We start from the raw sequence: 18844 nt of genomic DNA, 5'->3' as shown, positions 1-18844 counted from the left end.
GTCCTTGACCTCAAAATGGCCCAAAGTATCTAAACACATGCTCTGGCCTCTTGTTTATCCCAGGGTTGTAGATCTGTGAGATAATCTGGTGAGAGAGGGGAAAAAAAAATAACAACACTAAAAAAACAACAGCAAAGACAGTTCATAGGAGGGATAAAGAAAGGCAAAGTAGAGATACCAGCAGGTACTTCAGGTACAAGACAAAAGGGAAACACACTTTGGATGTAACAGTTAATGCACAGTAGGGTTGCAGAGGAGACCACTGTCACATCCATACCCCCAAGCACTCGGGTAATAAGGGGACAATATTTTCAGTAATCCTGCTGGAAGCATGCTCTCTCCAGGACAGATACTGGTCATGTTTTCCAGATGAAGAAACCTTTTGGTTCCCTGAGCAAACCTATGGCAGAAGTTGAAATAAGAAATAGAACGAGGCCAGGATTCTGTCCACAGAGCTATATGAAATGCAGGGTGATTTCTGATTTTTGGAGCTTTTGGCAAAGAAGCTAGCATCAGGATAAACCTCTTAACATCTAATATCACTGTAAACAAACACAAATTGAACTCTATCCAAATGCACGACACAGTGTCCTAAAAGAGTGTAATCAGAATCCAGAATTCAAAACTCAACAGAATCCAAAATAAATCAGTACAATTTAGATGTAAGCACAGGTCAGCTAGGTCCAAGGAAAAAAAAAAAAAGAAAAAACCAAAACCCAACATATTAGTTACGCTGCATGTGCAATTTTCTGACTCCTGATAGAAATCCATAGCAGTAAATCTGGTTGATTTTTTGTTTTGTTTTTACAAGAGATTTGTACCTTTATCTATACCATAATTTCTGGGAAATCTGTATCCGTAGGGGAGAGACAATGCTTCTGATTTGCCAGCTCTGAGAAAATATGCCCAACCTGAAATATTTTTGTTCGCTGTGGTTAATGTGACCACTTCTGATCGCTAATCATGTTCATTCCCTACCACAGTCAAACAAAATTACTTAAAATAATGTGAAATACTTTCCTGCATAGCATTTATAAATTATTTACTATGTTTTTTAATGTTACATTATATTCCCAGAAGACTGCTTTGTACTTCAAATCAGGTTCTTTGTGCCAGAGATTACAGGGAAAGGAAGAGATCAAAATAGAACTGGATAAGATGCTATACTGAAATCTATCCCAGTAAGTAATTTTGTCTAGGAGGTCAAAAAAGACAAATCTTCAAGCTTGGGAAACAATAACGTCAATCATAATGAGAAAGTGAAAAATGGTTTTGAACAGGTATTGCAGTAACTCATGCGAGAAGAGGAAGGTGACAAGGTCCTTGGTTGGTTCACAATGCTTACTTGCAAAACCAATCCATCATCCCTTGAGAAAACAGAGGAATCAGTTTCTGGGTGGAATTGCAATGGTGGTGCTACAAGCACAAGAGCCCTGATAAAAACGTTCTTTTAAAATGCCAGCTGCGGGGATGGTCACCAGAGCAGATCTTACATCTCTCTTGCACATTACCTTTTCTTTTAAAAGGACACTAAATAATTGAATATCTCAATTCAGGCTCTTGTGGCCAGCACCAAGCCCAAGAGAATAAACATTATTAGTTTGAAAAGCCAGGCATGAAAGTTAAAAAAAAATAAAAAGGAAATATTTTAATCTAGGTTGCTAATTTTTTTCTCACACATTTTCAATTTTTTAGGCAGAGCTGTGCTGAGAGTAGGACAAGAAGGATGACCACTATTGAGGGTCTGTTGGGAGTGTGGGGTATATAGGCTACACTGTGTTGTTCTAGACAACATTACAGATCTGCAATGCGTGCTGAAGAAAAACAGGATGAGAAAGAGAGCCTGGGGCAGGGCACAAGTGCCAAACTATATCACTTTTTGAGTGTCTCTTCTAGAGCCTGAGCCATCAAACAAGTCAGTCTGGGTGGATAAGCATCCCTCTCAAGAAGGCTACACCCTGCACATAGCAGAAAGAAATGTTTGGAGTCAAATAAAGTTTATAAAACCCCTGAAACCCTGAAGAGCAACATCAGAATGTAAATGCCTTAACCAGTCAGGCCTCATGCCGTCCCTACGACCTGGGCACATTGTAACTGCTCGCCCCTACAGGCCCCACTGCCCCACAGCGGCCACCTGGTTCCTCCTGCCGTAACACACCAAGTCACTTGACACTGAGAGTATGAGGATATGCCTGGAAAAGGAGTGAGAGGATCCCCATCTTGTAGCAGAATCAAATGACTGCCTCAGATGTTCTTTTCACAACTGATTCCCTTTGTACACCACTGCCCCAAGCAAAATCTACTTTTTCCTTCAAAAGAAAATCCACATTTAATCAGCCTGGCCCCAGGCTTTCCGCCTCTGTACAATTCTGAGTGGCCCTGAAGCTTCACAAAGGAACAACATTTTGCACGGCAGCATCAATGCAGCCCATGCAGAATGAACTGGAACTCACCGTGGGACACAGATAGGGACATCTTTCCACTCCCTATCCAGAAGCGGGTCACTGCAGTGGATATTTTCTCAGTACTCTCTCAAATGACAATTATATTATATTATATTATATTTTATATATAATTATGTTATATATAATTATATATAATTCAGCCTCCTGAATTAAGGACATGATGGACTGCACACACAGAACTGTACAGATCATCCATTCAACCACACCAAGCCCCAGTGCAGAATTTTCTTTACATTTCGCTACTGTTTGACCCTTCTTGTACAATCCCTCACCTCAACATCAGCTTACCTTACACAGAAGGCACTATCACACACCTCTATACACCTTGACATCAGCACGTCATTCTTGGGCTGCAGCTTACATTTCCTAGCTGAAAACCTGGCCTGTTAGTTATAAAGCTGCCCACACTGAGCAGTGGTTCTCAGCAGCTCAACTGTCCAGGTATTTCTAATGTGCAATTGTTCCCCTCTAAGCATTCACACGTCCCTCAGACAACACATTTCTTTCATGATGGGTTTGCCATGCCACTCCCTGCTGCCAGGCTACGCCTCTTGTTTTAAGAAACCACACTTAAAGCCTTTGCCTTTGTATCCCTGGTTTTCTATGGAGAGTATTGCATGGTGCCTTGCCTTTTCTAATACCAAGACCCTTTCATTTCCAATCCTGTGGCATACTTTCCACTTGCATCTCTGTAAGCTCTAATCTCCCGAGCCCGAGGAAACTGTGGCTGTGTCTTTACCCCACTGTCCCAAGTGTTCTTATCCTTATGGCCTTGCACTCGTCAATTCTGAAATATTTTTACATTGGAAATGTCTGCCTTTCATGTTTAACTCATCCCATTTCCCCCTCTGCCTCCTGACATTTTAGTTTCCAGTCTTTAGCTCCATTGTAAGAGCTCTTCAGCCTTCCCCTCAGAGTTTTTAGCAGGTAACTTTAGCACCTACAAGGGTAATGGCTTTTCACTTATGCAGCAGACATTGCCCACCAACACACGTGCACGAGGCACGGCAGCCAGTCAGCATAAGCAGCACAGGCACTGCATCAAGTGTGACACAATTGATGCAAACGGTGTCATAAAGCAAAAACAGCCAGTGGGGACTTTGAGCAGCTTCCACAGAGTCATGCTCAGCACTGTCACACAGCACCTGCTGCACCAACAGGACACCCCAAGGAGGAGGACACCTGCCTGGCAGTCCTGCACTTCCCGCCTGACTGATGGGGAGTTTTCCCTTTTCTCTGCCCCTTCAGGTATAACTGCAGTCCATACATGCCATCAGCTCTGCTTTATCATTTATTAACATTTATTATCATGCATTTAAGGCTGACCTGCCTTTGTGTAACAAGGCTCATACCCTAAAATCTAGGCTTGGCTGCAATTTTGCTGGCCAGCTGAACCATTAACAAGTGCACTTGAGAAAAGAAATAAAGATTTTGTCATGTCTGCAGATTTGGGGCCTTTTTTATATACAGGATTTTCTTAATGCATTTCATTTCTATAGCAAACTTTATTCCACAGGTTGCAGGAGGCTGTGCATCTTCTCCATAAGTTCGAAGTAGAAATCTTTAGAGTCAAACCAGGAGATTAAGCTTCAGGATGTGCAGGCTGAATTGGAACTGTATACAAACTGTGTTTTATTTCACGCAAAAAGAGGTACAAAATTACTCAAAGCCTCTCAGTTGATGTTCTGTTAAATAACACAGTTCATATGGATTCAGAAGTCCACAGACACAAATAATTTTCACTCCTGTCCAGAAGGGCCAAAGGCCAAGGGTCTCGCTTGGCTTTTCCTTGACAACTGAGTACAACACTGAGTGTATCCTGATTTTGCAAATGTTTCAAGCATTTTAATAATGGCAAATGAAGAGTTGCAGATTCATTGTTAGTGATGGGCGATATCAGGGCCTCTCTGAGTCTGTAATCAGAGACAATAACCTGTAAGAGGGTGTGTCAATAACTACAGTTCTCTGTGGAGCCGCACCTGGCTTTAAAGGGATGACAAAGGACTTTTAAGTTAGTTTGCATTTTTTCCACTCTGATGAAAAACTGAGCTAGTTTTAGAAGCTAGAAGAGCAATTGCTTCTCCAACAGCACTCTCCTGACACTGGTTTTAAGCAACAATGTCAGAAAGAATAATTCCTTTGGAATCTAAAGATAATAGATTTTTGGCAGCAGCAGATGATACTAATCAAATCAGGCTATAAAGATATGATCATGCTTTTGAATGAAATCTACTGTGTTAGCAACAAGTAGTGACACAGAGACTGCTGTACTTGAATACAGTCTCAAGAGATTTCATTCAGGGATTCACAATATGCTAGCAGAAAATTGCATCAGTTTGAACAAAGAATTGAACACAAGACTGCAGATAGCTTGAGAGTTCCATGTCTAAAGCCTGCCAACCAATACACAAGGTCAACAACCAGGGTAAGCAACATCAAATACAATGAACAATAAGGTAAATCTTAGAAGTTTACTTTTAAAAGCTCACCTGAAGGTTAACCACACATTCACATTTCTCCTTAGAAGTTTATTTCCCTGTGTTGGTGTCATGGTTTAGGAATGGCACTCCCCAATTTAGTGTTTCCCACTGAAACTCCAAACTACACACCACTTGGTCACCCTCCCCCTTTTCTCCTCCTCCCCTCTGCAGAGGATTGGAGAGGAGAATCGGAGCCACAGAAGGTGAATATCATGGGTTGAGATAAGAACTATTTACCAGAAACAGCAATGAGATAAGAAAATGAACAATATTAATAAGGAAAGTGTACAAAAGAGAGAGTGTAGAGCTCAACCCGCCTGCAGCCATGCCACCCAAAACGCTCCCTGTGGTCAGGACCAGCGTTACCCCACCACTCTGTCCACCATATTTTCTCACCTGGAAGGAGCCCCTTCACCCTGGAAGAGAGTCTCTTTCTCCCACCCCTGGCAATGACACATCCTGGCCATGGCCCCTCCCAGATACTGCAGAAACTTAGCCCTGTCCTGGCCAGAACCTGGACAACTGGCAAATACTACGGGACGAAAGCAGCAAAAGAAATAAAGTGTGGACAAGGGTTACAAAAAACCTGTGTGCCATTCTTTAAGATCAGGGTAACAAACACGGCTTCTGCTCTGCTTCCCAAAGCCTTGTAAAAGGACAGATACATCCATCATTTCAGATACTACAAATATTGTAATTTATAATGTTGCCCATAGTTGGTATTTGAATGCAGGCAAATTTTACAGCTATATTAGATAATCTATTGAGTAAAGATATCACAGACATAGAATATTTCTTATTATTGTTATTGTCAAGATAGAAATAGTTCAGCCTTATTTTTAATGGTTTAACTTAAATTACATTGCATTCCTGATATTAAAATGGGATTAACTTTATTTAAAAGAAACTGTAAAGAGGAGACATATATTGCTACCAAATTAATAATTTCTGTAGGAAGTCCCAGCACAGGTTTTCTCAGTTATATTTAAGGAGTTACTATTTTTTACTTACGGGGGACTTTATTTATTTTTATATACTGCAATAAGAAAGCTTTCACTAGATATGGGATGAGGTCTCCCCCTCCTTGCAACACTTGCCTCTTCTTCTTCACAGCCAGGCACAGACACTCCTTCACAGCTGCCTTCCTCCCTCTCTCTATACTCATCTTCTGGCTACCTGCTGCCATGAAGCTTTTGCCCCCTTTGGATATGCCAGGAGTGTCGCACGTTTCTCCCTAGTTAGTGCCTTTCCATTTCCTCACTCCCTTTGCCCAAAGCATTTCTAATCCATTTTGTTTCTTTTTAGAATATCTTCCTTATAAAGTAGCAAAATACTTAATCTCTCACTAAGGTTAAGGCAACACTTCTAAAAGCAAATGCAACTAAAAGCATAATGTGGTCAGCTGGTTCTTCAGAATTGCTGAAAAAACCCCAAATCACCAAAAATCCAACCCCAACACCAATCCCTCCACCACCCCCTCCCCCATAAGCAAAGAATTTCTATAGTTTGCCTAAATAGGAATGAAATGTCATACAGTGTGTACTGGCAGACACGCACTCTTAAATAGAATGGCAGATTTTTCTCTTAAATAAGAGAAAACAGGAATTCAGTGTAAGGGTGACCAAATGCAAATGAAGGTGATCAGACCTAGACTGATAGAAATTACAAAAAAAGTACATAATAAAACCCCACAGCTCTAGACAGTATCATCAGATGGATACTGCTCAGCCAGCAGCACTCTGCCATGACCACAGAGCTTTTCAAGCCTTATCACACTCACAGAACTCTGAGGGACATTCTGTAGGAGACAACCATGCTCTGGCAGCAGCCTGAGGTCTGTCCCTGGCACTCTCTAATGGTTTTGCTTTTACCCATCTGCAGCAAAGGGATCTGGGATCAATAACTCAACAGTACCTCCCCCTGCCCCCGACTCCAAGGGACAGTATCAGTGTGCACACATTTTGTAGCTGGGTCTCCCTGCCTCTGTTTCTACAGGCTGTGAGTACATCCCTCCCTGTCCTCAAACACTGCTCTCCAGACCTATGGCAGAGCTACGCCAGCTTATGTCTCTCCTTTGAAGTAACAGTGGGTTTAGTTTGGTGGGGAGAGGAGATTGCTCTTCAGAAGTTGCTTTGGTTTTGGAAAATAAATGTATTGATAATTAACCCCCCCCAAAACAAACAAACAAACAAAAAAAAAACCAACAAAAAGTAAAGCTAAAATCTCAATCTAATGAAAATTTATCAAAAAAAGTACAAAACAGAATTGCTTAATTACCCAAGTAGGAGGGAATGGACAGAAGCCAGCACCACTCCCACCTGAAGGATACAGCAGCACCTGCCAACTGGTTATAAGCAAAAGTCATCATCTCCCTCCATTTCTCCTGATGAATCTACACCTGTCAACACAGTACTGCTAACAGTGGTAACACCTCACTCACTAAAATTCTAGTTTTGCATTATTCATCTTAGCTCTCTCCATCTCTCACAGCATCACAGTCATTCAAGCAGGGAAGTTTCATTGCCATCTGTGGGCAGCAGTAAAAGAAACTGGGGGAAGAAAGTAGCAAGAAACTTGAAAGGTATCTAGGGCACTGTGGATATTGTGTTCCCTACCAATATTAGAGGCAATACAGCCTAGAATTACACTGCTAGCCTCGAACATCTCAGCAAATCAGAGATTAATAATTTATGACTGGCAATCTGAGCTTCGAACTGAGGACAGTGGAGGCGCCTATTTTCTGCAGTGGCTTCTTCAGAAAGTGTCTCCCTGCTTCTCAGCTAGGACATTGGAAGTAATAATAGCAACACTGCCTCAGTTAAAAACATCATGTTGGCACTGTTTCACAAACCTTTACCAAACTTTGATTAAAGTCAGTGGTACTATTCTATGTTGGCTATTTTCTCCAGATTGTTTGACCAGACAACTTCTAGATCACACTATTTCAAAGAACAAAGCCAGTGGAGAAGGAGGGCAGGACATTTTGTCCATGTCAACATCTGATGACCTCTGAACCCGACCCACACTTCAAAGTGGCTAGCCTGACATCTGGCCAAGGGGCTTGGAATTAAGGATGAGCCTCCTCCCCACAGCTTTCACATTACAGCATGCCCAAGATATGATGGTATTTATGAACTCCTTGTGAGAAGGAAAAATAAGTGTCAGGTGTGCCACACAGGGTTGGCAGAAATCTGCAACAGATTTGCCATCACAAACCTGGTCTTGAGTGGTTCTGTTTCAGTTCTGCACAAGAGCAGATCTGCTCTACAAAGGAAGTGCAGCAAATGGGCACCTGATCCCTGGCAGCAGAAAAAGGATACCCCAATCATGCTCACTAATCTTGCTGCTGGGTCGACTGATGATATAAAAAGCCAGAGAGACAATCATTATTTTATATTCTAATTACCTGCATGACAAAAGTCACTGCATTTCCCCAAATTCCCATTTGGCCTCAGCTCTACAAAGTTAAATCATTCTTATACATTTTCCAGAGGTCAAGAATTCAAAGCAGCACTTGACAAATCAGGTCAGTGAGTCTGAAGAGTGCACACCTTATTTTTCTTGGCTAAAATTCATCAACTAGAATCCAAGGATGCCAGACAGGGTGTTTATACTGTAAGGAGACATATATTTTTACTTCTCCTCATTATTCATGCACAGTCCCAAAGCAAATTTATAGCAAGCTTTTAAAAATAGCACGAATAATCTTAGGGGCTGCACTAAGACCCTAATTAAGACGGTATATGAATGTTTCCTGCTTGCACGTAAGATTATAGATTTAAGCTGCAGAGTCTCAAGGCTCCTTAAGGAATTTCTTTTCTTAACACTGGTTTGGGAAAGATGATCGTCATTCCTGCTTTTATACAAGGTGTTGAAACACCAAGTGAAATATTTTGCTACCTTGACCTGTGACTTGTTAAACCATGTTTAGGACTTGGCTTCTCAGTGGACATTATAACTCGCAGTGTAACTGCCCTGGGCCTGGTGAAGCTGGACACACTCACCACCTCTGAAAGTACTTTCCAAGATGATGAGTGAGGCATCGAGGAGAGGAGGGGTCTTCTCACAAGCATGCAAAGGCTTTGCTGAGGTGAGACTTCTAGCTTCACACGGGACCTCCTCAGCAGAAGCAAGAGTTTGGTTTCCAACAAATGATGTGGCTGCTTCAGCAGCAAGACCAGCCCCTCACGCAATATTGTTGTTCCCTGTCCACTGCTCACCTGGCAACTTCATTAATAAAATGGGATAGATTTATCAAGCTATCACCTCTCTTTCCCACAGCCATGGCTCGCCTGCAGGGTGAATCCTTCCTGAAAGATGCAGACACAGGGATCACAGCCAGTTTTGGAACAGGTTCTTCCAGGGTCCTCTCCTTAGAAACAGCGAGTGCTGGCACTGCTGATTGCCACTGTTGGAGCTGCAGGAGTACAGCCTGCTGCCTCCAAGTAGGCCTGCAATTTTCTAGGAGCCATGAACTAAAAGAAGAGTTGATGAAAAAAGTCCAAGCAAGAAAGAAGAGGTTAGGATTCTAACCCCAAATTTCCATCATCAGTCCTAAACACAACTGTTGCTCGGACTGACAAGCCTTGAGGTATCATGCAAAACACACCACAGTTGAAAGGGACATTTAGGAACAGCCTTTCGCTCTGCTCGCAGCACGGCAGCAAAACACACCTCCAACTTTTCAGCATGAGTTAAACCTTGATACAACTTGCAGCTTAGGTTAAATATTCCTCCCTTCAGAAGTTACCACACATCGGTGAAATAAGTTCGTGTTGCTTTTCTGTATAAACATCTCAGAGTCTTCTCACTGGAAACAATTGCCATTTAACGAGTATCCTAGAAAGCTGTAAACCTGATTTAACTGAACTGACAGCTCATTCTTACCAGAAGCAATCATACACTCTCACAGTGACCAAAGCTTTCCTGGCAGAGCTCTCTCTCTGGATTTATCATTAACATCTACATCCTAACACTGCTAAATAATTCAGTACAGCATTTAGCCCTGTGTCCTTGCCTCTCTACTCAGAAACCACTCTCTTTTCTGTATGTTTCAGCAACAGGGAAGAAAAACCTGCCTGGATTGTGATTCTTCCTTGTGCTCTGTAACTGAGGGGGGAACCTCAGTTACCCTTTCACTCTCAACATAGAAGCACAGGTTTTATTTATTTCATTTTATTTTGTTGGAAATAGTGTTTATTAGATAACTAAATATAAAGCGTTATTTATCCACACGGAGTCACAACCATGTGGGCTCAGATTCACATGCAAATTCCCCTTTTAATAATCCTAATGCAGGGAGTGCTCCAATCAGAGCGCTATCAGCCCCAGCTCCCAGATACCTGATGCCAGCTTTGCTGGTAATGTAGGCCACCGAAGCAAATCCAGAGAGATTGAGTTGGAATTGGAGAGAGGCTCTGAGATCTATTTGCTTGGCTTCTTGACGACTAGGGGGTGTCTAACGTCTTTTTTTTTTCTTTCCCACTATAAAGGGGATATCACTTAAGAGGGATCATTAGCTTCGAGCAGCCCGGCTGGGTCAAGGCTGGGAGGCGGAGACACAGTTGCAAGCAGCGAAGCAAGGTGGAGGCACGAAGACAGAAGACCAGGTTAATGAAAGCATGAGGAGGCTCTTGGGCAGCAGCTTGAAAAATTTTGGACATGCTGACAGGGGAAACTATGACTGGCTAAACAGTGAACCAGGTGGGCCACTTCTGGAAACAGAGCTTCAGGTCTGTACCCCCCCGCTCATCTCTGTGGCATTCCTTTGACTTTGCATGTGTGTGTATGTCTGTGTAATGCCTCAGTGTACAGTGCAGAGTAAATACCTGGGTATTGGGATGTATCAAAGCAGTACTGCTCAATTACATAGAGTCAGAGCATTTCTTTATTGCTGTTAAGTCTTTTTAAACACATTTGTGGCAAAGAAAAACATTAGATGGAATAATTTTGCTGGGGTGGCAGGTAAGGAAGTTTAATTACTTCTTTTAAGCATAACACATCCTCGATTTCCTTTCTGTTAAACGCGTGTTTACGCCTTGGATCTGGTCCCGTGAAGCCTTTCTGCAGATGTTACAAGTCAGTAGCAGGCAGCAATGAACTCTTGTTCCCTAAGCTGTGCACTGATTACTTCTGCGAGAGAGGATCACACGCAGCCGAGTGGGGGAAGGGAAGTAGCCCCCAGAGATGAAAACACAGCCTGCTTTCTGGCTTTGTCTGGGATACAGCAGAAGTGTTTCTCTCATCAAAAATAATAATTTAAGGTGCACATACTTCTAGGTAAGTGTCCGAAGTAAGATGCATTAGCAAATGAACTGGCCGCACTACTCAGCTGATATATATAATGTACTGTTGCAAAATAAAAGGGGGTAGGAGTGTGGGTGGGTGTCAGAACAGGAAAAAAAGCAGTATTTAAATGCCTCCACAATTTTAACAAAGTCTACCTCACCAGTAACATTGTCAGAGTTAGAATAGCAATGGCAATGTCTTCACACCTCAAGACTGGTTTTATCTGACAATGAGAAACAAACAGCATCACTAGAGTCACATTTCAACAAATATTTGAAAATTCTGTGTAAATCCAGGCTCACTTCTAAACTTGTGTCATTACTAATGTATACAAAAACACATAAAAATGTTTTTCTATTTGCCAGAGTTACATGTTTTTGCTTTTTACAAGCAATAATGAATCAGCTTCAAGAAGCAGGATAGAGCTTGGAAAAGCACCTATGGGTGGACCACACCCTAATGACTTCAAAGCAAACTTTGTTCCCAATCCGCTTAAAACATTTCAGAAGTATCAGCTTCCTGATTCAACTTCAAAAGATATTAGTATAAATATGGGCTATATTAACAAAATAATTTTAATGGAGTTCCTATTACTCTAGCAAATCATTAACAACACAATAAATCTTAGCACAACTCAGTCACTTCAATGGGAATTTCAATAAGCAAAATAAACTTTCATTTTTCTACCCTTACACAAAAGCTTTCCTTAAACTCATGTTTTACCCTCCCAAGGCAGGTACTACCCCTCTTTCATCTAGACACATAGTTCAGCTCCAAGCCCATTCCATTACTCATCACAGACATACCACACAACTCAGCCATGCTCTGCATTTCATTCTTTTACCAACAGGCATGAGTAAAAGCTCATCTTAACTGATATGGGTCACATAATCTGTAAGCTGGCAACTGTACATGCTCAGCATGTTAAAAAAACATAGGCAGGCAGATTACTAATGAAAGGCTTTACTGCTTCGAGTATGTGCTCAGTGGTTGGGGGAAACTGACCCTCTGCTTCAGTCCCTACAAATATATAAAGGAAAGGAGGAGAGTAAACATGAGCCTACAATGTCCAAACTGTCCTGCTAAGAATCAATTCTGGGAAAACAGAGGACTTTTTAGAAATATGATCCCTTTTACTCCCATGCTACTTTCTGACTTTCTCTGTTTTATAAAAGATATTTTCCCATATTTATGTAACTTATTTCATGCTGGAAGTCAGATCCTTATTTTTGTCACTTACAAACCTGACAATAGATGCTTGTGATGACACAGGCAGAGCATGCTGATCTCCAGTGAAGCAGCATCAAACAAAACCAGTCAATTAATAATTCCATCAGTCACTTCATATGCCTGGTGTGGAAACTTTCAAATGTAAAAGACTAGAGGATTTTACCTTAAATATGTTCTGCAGTCATTTTACTTTCAATTAATGAAGATTCAGTTTGATTTCTAGATCATTTTATTTTGCAGTTCTGGCAGCTATTCCTGATACCTATACACAGTGGTTACTAGTTTTAGAGCCACAGCTTCAGAAGTTAGTTTTAGGTCAGTGTAGAATTTCAGTTTTTAGTTTAGAATTTCAGAATAAGGGGTTTTTTTAAAGTGGCCTTTGATACATTGCATTAAAATTATTCCTATTTTTAGTATAATTTTTTAATGCCTATTAGATTTTCTAGTCTTTATGTCAAAATTTTGCAACATTCTTCAGTAGCCCTTTAGGCAGTCATTGCAGAAATGGGCACAAAGCCACAATAGAAAAAGAGGAACTAATATTGATCAATTGTCTCCTAATACATTTGATATATGTATATGGATAAATGTACAAGAAGTCCATAAGCTTTTGGAACTACATCTCCAAGTAAAATCAGTCCACGTAATGTTTGGCAGGAGGCAGCATCGAAATGGATATATAATTCCCTGTTCAGGTTCAGGGCATCTGTGGGGCAGTATTAACTTATGAAAGATTATTTCAACTCAAATAATACACTAGGTAGCCTACAAATTATTTCACCCAGATAGGAAAGTCTTAACATTAGCTGTATTTAAAAAGCTATGAACACTCTGAAACACAGACTGAGCAAAACTGATCTTTATTGTCACCTGTTAGCATACAGAAAAGCATGAAGCTGAGTCAGGGGAGGTTTAGGTTAGATATGAGGAAAAATTTTGCACTCAGAGGGTGATTGGGCACTGGAACAGGCTCCCCAGGAAAATGGTCACAGCACCAAGCCTGACAGAGTTCAAAAATCATTTGGAAAATGCTCTCAGACACCTGGTGTGTCTCTTGGGGTGTCCTGCACAGGGTCAGGAGTTGGGCTCAATGATCCTGATGGGTCCCCTCTAACTCAGCATATTTTATAATTCTATAATATTGCCTAATTCTTAATCCTATCTGCTTTACATAGTACTATTTTTCAGATCATAGTAAAACACACTTACTGCTCTTTCACAACTATACAGGGCACGGTATTCACTTAATTACTGGCCATTCAGTGTGCTACTTCCCTCACCTTTCCCAGCATCTTTCACTGCATCTCCTTCAAACAACAAATGTATTATGTCTTCTTTTGCACACATTACTGAATAGATAGCCACCAGGCACTTGTGTGGTTATTTTGAAATAGAATAGGATAAAATAGGAGTTGTTCAGTTGGAAGGTGCCTGCAATGAATATCTAGTCCAACCACCTGACCACTTTAGGGAGTGCAAGAGAACATGGGCTGCTTTGTAATAACCTATGTCGTTTTTGCCCAAATCCCTCAGTGCAATAAAGTACTTGCAGGTTCAGGGCACTGCCTTTTCACCTTCAGAGACAGCAATACAGATGCAGAATTTCTGCAGACCATACCCAAGAATCTCAAGCCAGGCACTCAAATGAAGTATAACCAACGAGCAACCCACAAGAAACACCTCCACTGATCTGTCTTGCCCCTTCTGTAGAGCATTTAGTAGCAGAGACAGAAATACAGCTCCCCAGGAGAATATTTGCTATCCCACACTAGCAGGCAGTCCTCTCTCTTCCCACAGTCTTCTGACTCAGTCACTACATACTCTACACATCCTGCAACACAGTACCTTGTGGTATTGTGGTGTTCATCTTCTTCCCTAAGCAATCTATCACAACCCCGACGAGGCACTTTGTGCACAATAATGTAATTAAAAATTATATGTGTTGCAGAGCAAATTAAGGAATCACAGATTTCAGAAATGCTGTCATTTATTCAGCCTTGAGAGCTTGATTTTGCAACTTTAGAAGCAATGCTACAGGTTACTCTTGGAGGGCCTTTAAATAAGAGTTTTCAGGCCAGTAACCCACTGACACCCTAAGGTGTCCTTTTGTAGCTACTTCACAGACTGTGGCCATCTGAGCTAGCTCATACTACCTGTAGTTTCACTGCTTCCAGTTTTTACCATTAGATGCAAACTGTCCCCTCCACCAATAATATATTTTGCACCTTTCTCTTGATGGGTATTTCATTGCAAGGCTTTGGAGCAAAGTATTTCCCTGAGATCCAAGATAATTTGTAATTTCTTCCATCATGCTTAGCCTTTTTCTGAAGTCCAGTATTTGTATCAGGCCATGTCCTACAGCTCTAACTCTTGTCTGTGCTTCCACCAGCACACAAAGGATACACTGTCCTTGGCCATTATTTACACCCAAATATTGTTTCAGTGAAATTTATAGGGAAGCTGCACTGAACTTAAATTATAATCGGGGCTTTATATACCTTTGACTAGTCTCATGTAGGAAACACTGGCAATCTCACTCTCTGTCCTCACAAACCACCAGAATACTGTACAACTTACAGATCCTAAGACCAACACTTAACCCTGGTGAAAGCCTGCTCCCTACAAATTAAACCCAAAACCTGGACTTGGATTTTAAAAACAAGCTCTTCACTGATTGTGAATAATGCTGTCCAGTATAAGATCAGCTCTTCTAAATATTTACTGTAAGACTATCGGTAACATACCAGTGAGTCTCCACATACGTAGTGCACAAACATAATACTGAATGCTTTTTTCTCATTTTCCCTTGACGTCTTTTAGGCACCTCATAAGACACACTAAAAAAGCATTAACAAACTTTTTAAAAAATCCACTCATTTTAAAGGGATTATTTAATGTCTGCACTAGATGGAAGAACAGCTGGAACAATTTCTTCCAATTCTGCTATTTCCTGTCACTCATTGAATGGCCAGGTAAGACAACAGCTTGTACAGTCAGAAGTTCTTTAATTAAAAACTATCAGTAAATATTAAATACTTCTTTAATATGCTTTTTTTGGGTAAAAGATAGTTGGGGAAGAATAGCTTAATAGCTAATCTGCAAAGGTTTCAGTGTATTTTAAAATTATTTTCATGCATTTAGCTTCCAACCCACAATACCTTAGGGAAAAAATAAAAAAAGTAGAAATTTCCCCTGCATTATTTGTTAGGAGTCAAAGACTAGTTACATTGTTTTTCTTAGGCATCGCCACATAATAATAATTTCATTATATGATGACAAAGCAAAGAGGTTACAAATGCCTGGTAGATAATCAGTTGAATGTAAGTTACAGTGTGATTTTGTAGCTAGAAGAATGGCTGTGATTCCCGGAAGAATGAGCATAGAAAGTTTTTGTAGACTAAGAAGGAGACACTGAGTTACTGTCCTTTCCACAAAGCCATTGCTGCAAATGGCCAGTTTGCATCCCTGCTTCCAAACGCTTTGAGGAAAGAATCACTCGAGTTCTCCCAGCTTGAATAGGCAGCTTCACTCAAAGTAAAGGAAATCTGATCCATTGTTTAGTCTCACCATACAAATGTGAAAAAGCCATCTGATAGCATTTCTTAAAAACTTACAAAGGGAATGAGTTGATAATAAACAGCAGTATAGGGTCTGTGTTTTTCTCCCTCCCTAGACTAGACTCTGAATGAGATCCAATTATTAGAAGATAGAGCCAGACTGGAAACAGGATATACTAAATTTTAAAGCTAATACAACAGAAGAGCACAAATGGCTTTGCTTGTTCTTCTCATAGCTTATGACTCCAGTTAACATTACATCACAATTCAAAAGCTGTGGGACAGAGGTCTTTTGTGCTACGTTTTGGAGAAAACAAAGATGACACACCAGTCCCAACTGTTACTTCTCTTACACCAGAAGGTCTTTTTTCCATAGTTTTAAATAGGGAAATAAGAATCTTGGATCACTGGCAGAACAAGCTCAAGAGCCCCACTCCAAGCTGTCCTGACACTGTGTTTTATTTGGAACTGGCCTGTGAGGTTAGAACAACACAAAGAGCAGGTATTGTAGGCAACAGGCCCTGTTTGAAAGGGCTAGTTGTTGTAATAGTTGTTCTTCAAACAATTTTCCAAATACAAAGAAACAACACTAGATGGTGGATCACCAGCCTTATTCATCTGCAATTCAGTGTTCTCCCAAATTTTAAAGGCTTGACTGATCTCCTGCAAAGCCAACTGGTCCCACTATAATCCAAGAGTAATAAAATGTCATGCAAAATTACATATACTTCCAGGTTGTTGGGTTTTTCCCCCCATTGGAGATAGGGTTTTCTGAAAACCCAATACTCTTTGCAACTTCTCTGGGGTTTTTTGTCTCTGGTTGTGATTTGCTTTAATTGGCCAGGAAATAGAATTAATGAGACTGCACAACATATTACTTGAATGATATTAGTGCAAAGAGAAAGATATTTGGAAAAGCAGCTGCTATGTCATGAGGCGGAGATGGGGAATGTGTTTTTGCTCTCTGATTAAGAGATCTCCAGGAATCCAACACACTTCCTATTTGCTTTGGTTACAGAGCAGACAACAGACAAGTTCAACCAAAGACGACATAGAACCATTTCTGTGTATCATATTGCCTGCCACCATGATGCTCTTCCTGGCATTCCTGCTACTCTTCCTGTACCGCCGTTGCCAGCGCCACACTCAGCAGGGGCAGATCTTCAGCATTGACCTTCCTGAGGCCCTGCCTGAGCACGATGTGTCCCATTTCCTTTCTGCGCTGCCCTGGAGCAGTGAACAGAGTTTCCACTACTCCACGCTGCTCCCTGATGCCACATTCCTCTCTGTGTGTTTGCCTCCATCATATGAGGAAGCCACCATGAAGACTTCCATGGGAGAGGCTCACATTGAGCTTTCTCCAGACCCAGTGCCTCCTTATGAAGAGAGCATGCTGCAGGCCAGCAGCACCAAATAAACTTCCTATGGAAGCACCTTAGCTGAAGCGTGAAGCACAAAGGTAGAACTGCTATGGCCTTTAAAATTTGGGAAAAGATTCCAAATGAGGCACATTTATGAAGGAAGAAACTTGAAGAGACAGGGAATGAGTCTCTTCACCTCATCATAGGATTCTCTACCTTCCATTTTTGACAAGTGTACACACGGTGTAGCACCAAATCCAATCCAGACTAGTAACACAGGGATTCGAGTTAACAAACATGTCATGCAAGGTTTAAACTTATGGAAAGCTGGGAAGCTCTTCCTCTGTAATCCCTCAGCTACAAGGAAATGGCAATAACACTATAGATTCAGCAGTCACAAAAAGGGCTTTTAGCACATACCTATTTCAGTTTGGTTTTTTTTCTACTTTATGCATTTATTTTCAAACGAGTTTTTGACAAGCTGAGTCACTCAGCCTGCGTGTGTTAACATCACATCATTCTGCAGTGCTCTGGAATGATCAATCAGCTCTCAGGAAAGCAAGTAAACATATAACCTCTACAAAATTTCCAGTAACTGTCCCCAAAGGTTCAAATGTGCGCTATGAATAAAGGTTGTCTTTTCTCATGATTGAACATGAGGACAACCAGAGAAGATCTGTTTATTCTGGGTGAGGAAGACTCCATACAAGAGCACACTCACACTATTGCTGCAAGCTGCTTGCCAAGTCTGCAAGGTCCCAACATTCCAGACTACTCGCTTGACTTCTTTTCCAAGTCTAAAATAATAATAAATCATGCAACTTACTTGGTGCAGTGTGTAAACAACTTGGGGAAAAATTAATAAAATCTAGTGCACCAAAAAAAAAATCTTGTCTGTTGTTGCTGTTGTCCGCAGGGACAGCACGAAGAACGACACGGAATTCAGGTCCAGGATAGAATGGAATTATTTAATTAATTACCACTGCATTTATATAACTTGATTCACAAGAGTGGCATAACAACATTGGGTGCTTGACCATCCACCTCCCAGAGTGATTGGCTGAACAGTATAACACCTATTTCAAAATATTTTCTTCAGTGTACCATAACAAGGCCATGCAAAACAAGTTTGCACCTGTGAGATAAAGTCTTGGTTTACAAAATAGCAAACCATTTCTCAGCTAGTTTGCATGAGAACGAAGACTTTCACAGGAGGCAAGCAGGAAAATTTCTCTGCTAGCATTTTTAGCATCCATAATTCCCCCTTCTTGTTTTAAAGACCAAAACAGTAGCGTTTGTAATCCTCTGCGGGATCCCTTGCAGCAAGGAGAACAAACACAGCATAAGGATCCATTTGGTAGTGGCTGTTACCAAACTAAACCCAAATCAGATACTAACTTAGAGTAGGCAGAGAGATTCTCCAGCAACGCCAGGGGAGATACCTCTAGCGAATCCAGCTATAC

General features: G+C 41.1%; 1 protein-coding gene across 2 annotated transcripts; it reads left to right on the top strand.

Annotated features, from left to right (window-relative positions):
* The first annotated feature begins 10196 nt into the window (after window positions 1-10196).
* Window positions 10197-18269, top strand: SMIM28 (small integral membrane protein 28). Of its 2 annotated transcripts, XM_042017224.1 has the most exons (3): window positions 10593-10677; window positions 15348-15435; window positions 17039-18269. In XM_042017224.1, exons 2-3 carry the CDS (start codon window positions 15358-15360, stop codon window positions 17435-17437), a joined length of 477 nt encoding a protein of 158 aa, XP_041873158.1. In that variant the 5' UTR covers window positions 10593-10677; window positions 15348-15357; the 3' UTR covers window positions 17438-18269. The 2 variants fall into 2 exon arrangements, with proteins under 2 accessions (XP_041873157.1, XP_041873158.1); XM_042017223.1 differs by lacking the exon at window positions 15348-15435 and having other exon boundaries at window positions 10197-10677.
* The last annotated feature ends 575 nt before the right edge of the window (window positions 18270-18844 follow it).

The sequence above is a fragment of the Corvus kubaryi genome, unplaced genomic scaffold (genome assembly GCF_017639235.1).
Source record: "Corvus kubaryi isolate FWS band 111438036 unplaced genomic scaffold, C.kubaryi_AGA036_p1.0 split3-73, whole genome shotgun sequence".
NCBI lineage: Eukaryota > Metazoa > Chordata > Aves > Passeriformes > Corvidae > Corvus > Corvus kubaryi.
Note: the sequence above shows the minus strand (reverse complement) of the source record. Positions and strands in the feature narration are given on the sequence as shown.

Excerpts from the sequence above, each read along its gene's own strand:
- SMIM28 (XM_042017223.1), top strand. The coding sequence starts at position 10,567 with ATGAGGAGGCTCTTGGGCAGCAGCTTGAAAAATTTTGGACATGCTGAC. Across the intron at positions 10,678-17,038 it reads TTCTGGAAACAGAGCTTCAG|AGCAGACAACAGACAAGTTC; the intron begins GTCTGTACCCCC and ends CTTTGGTTACAG.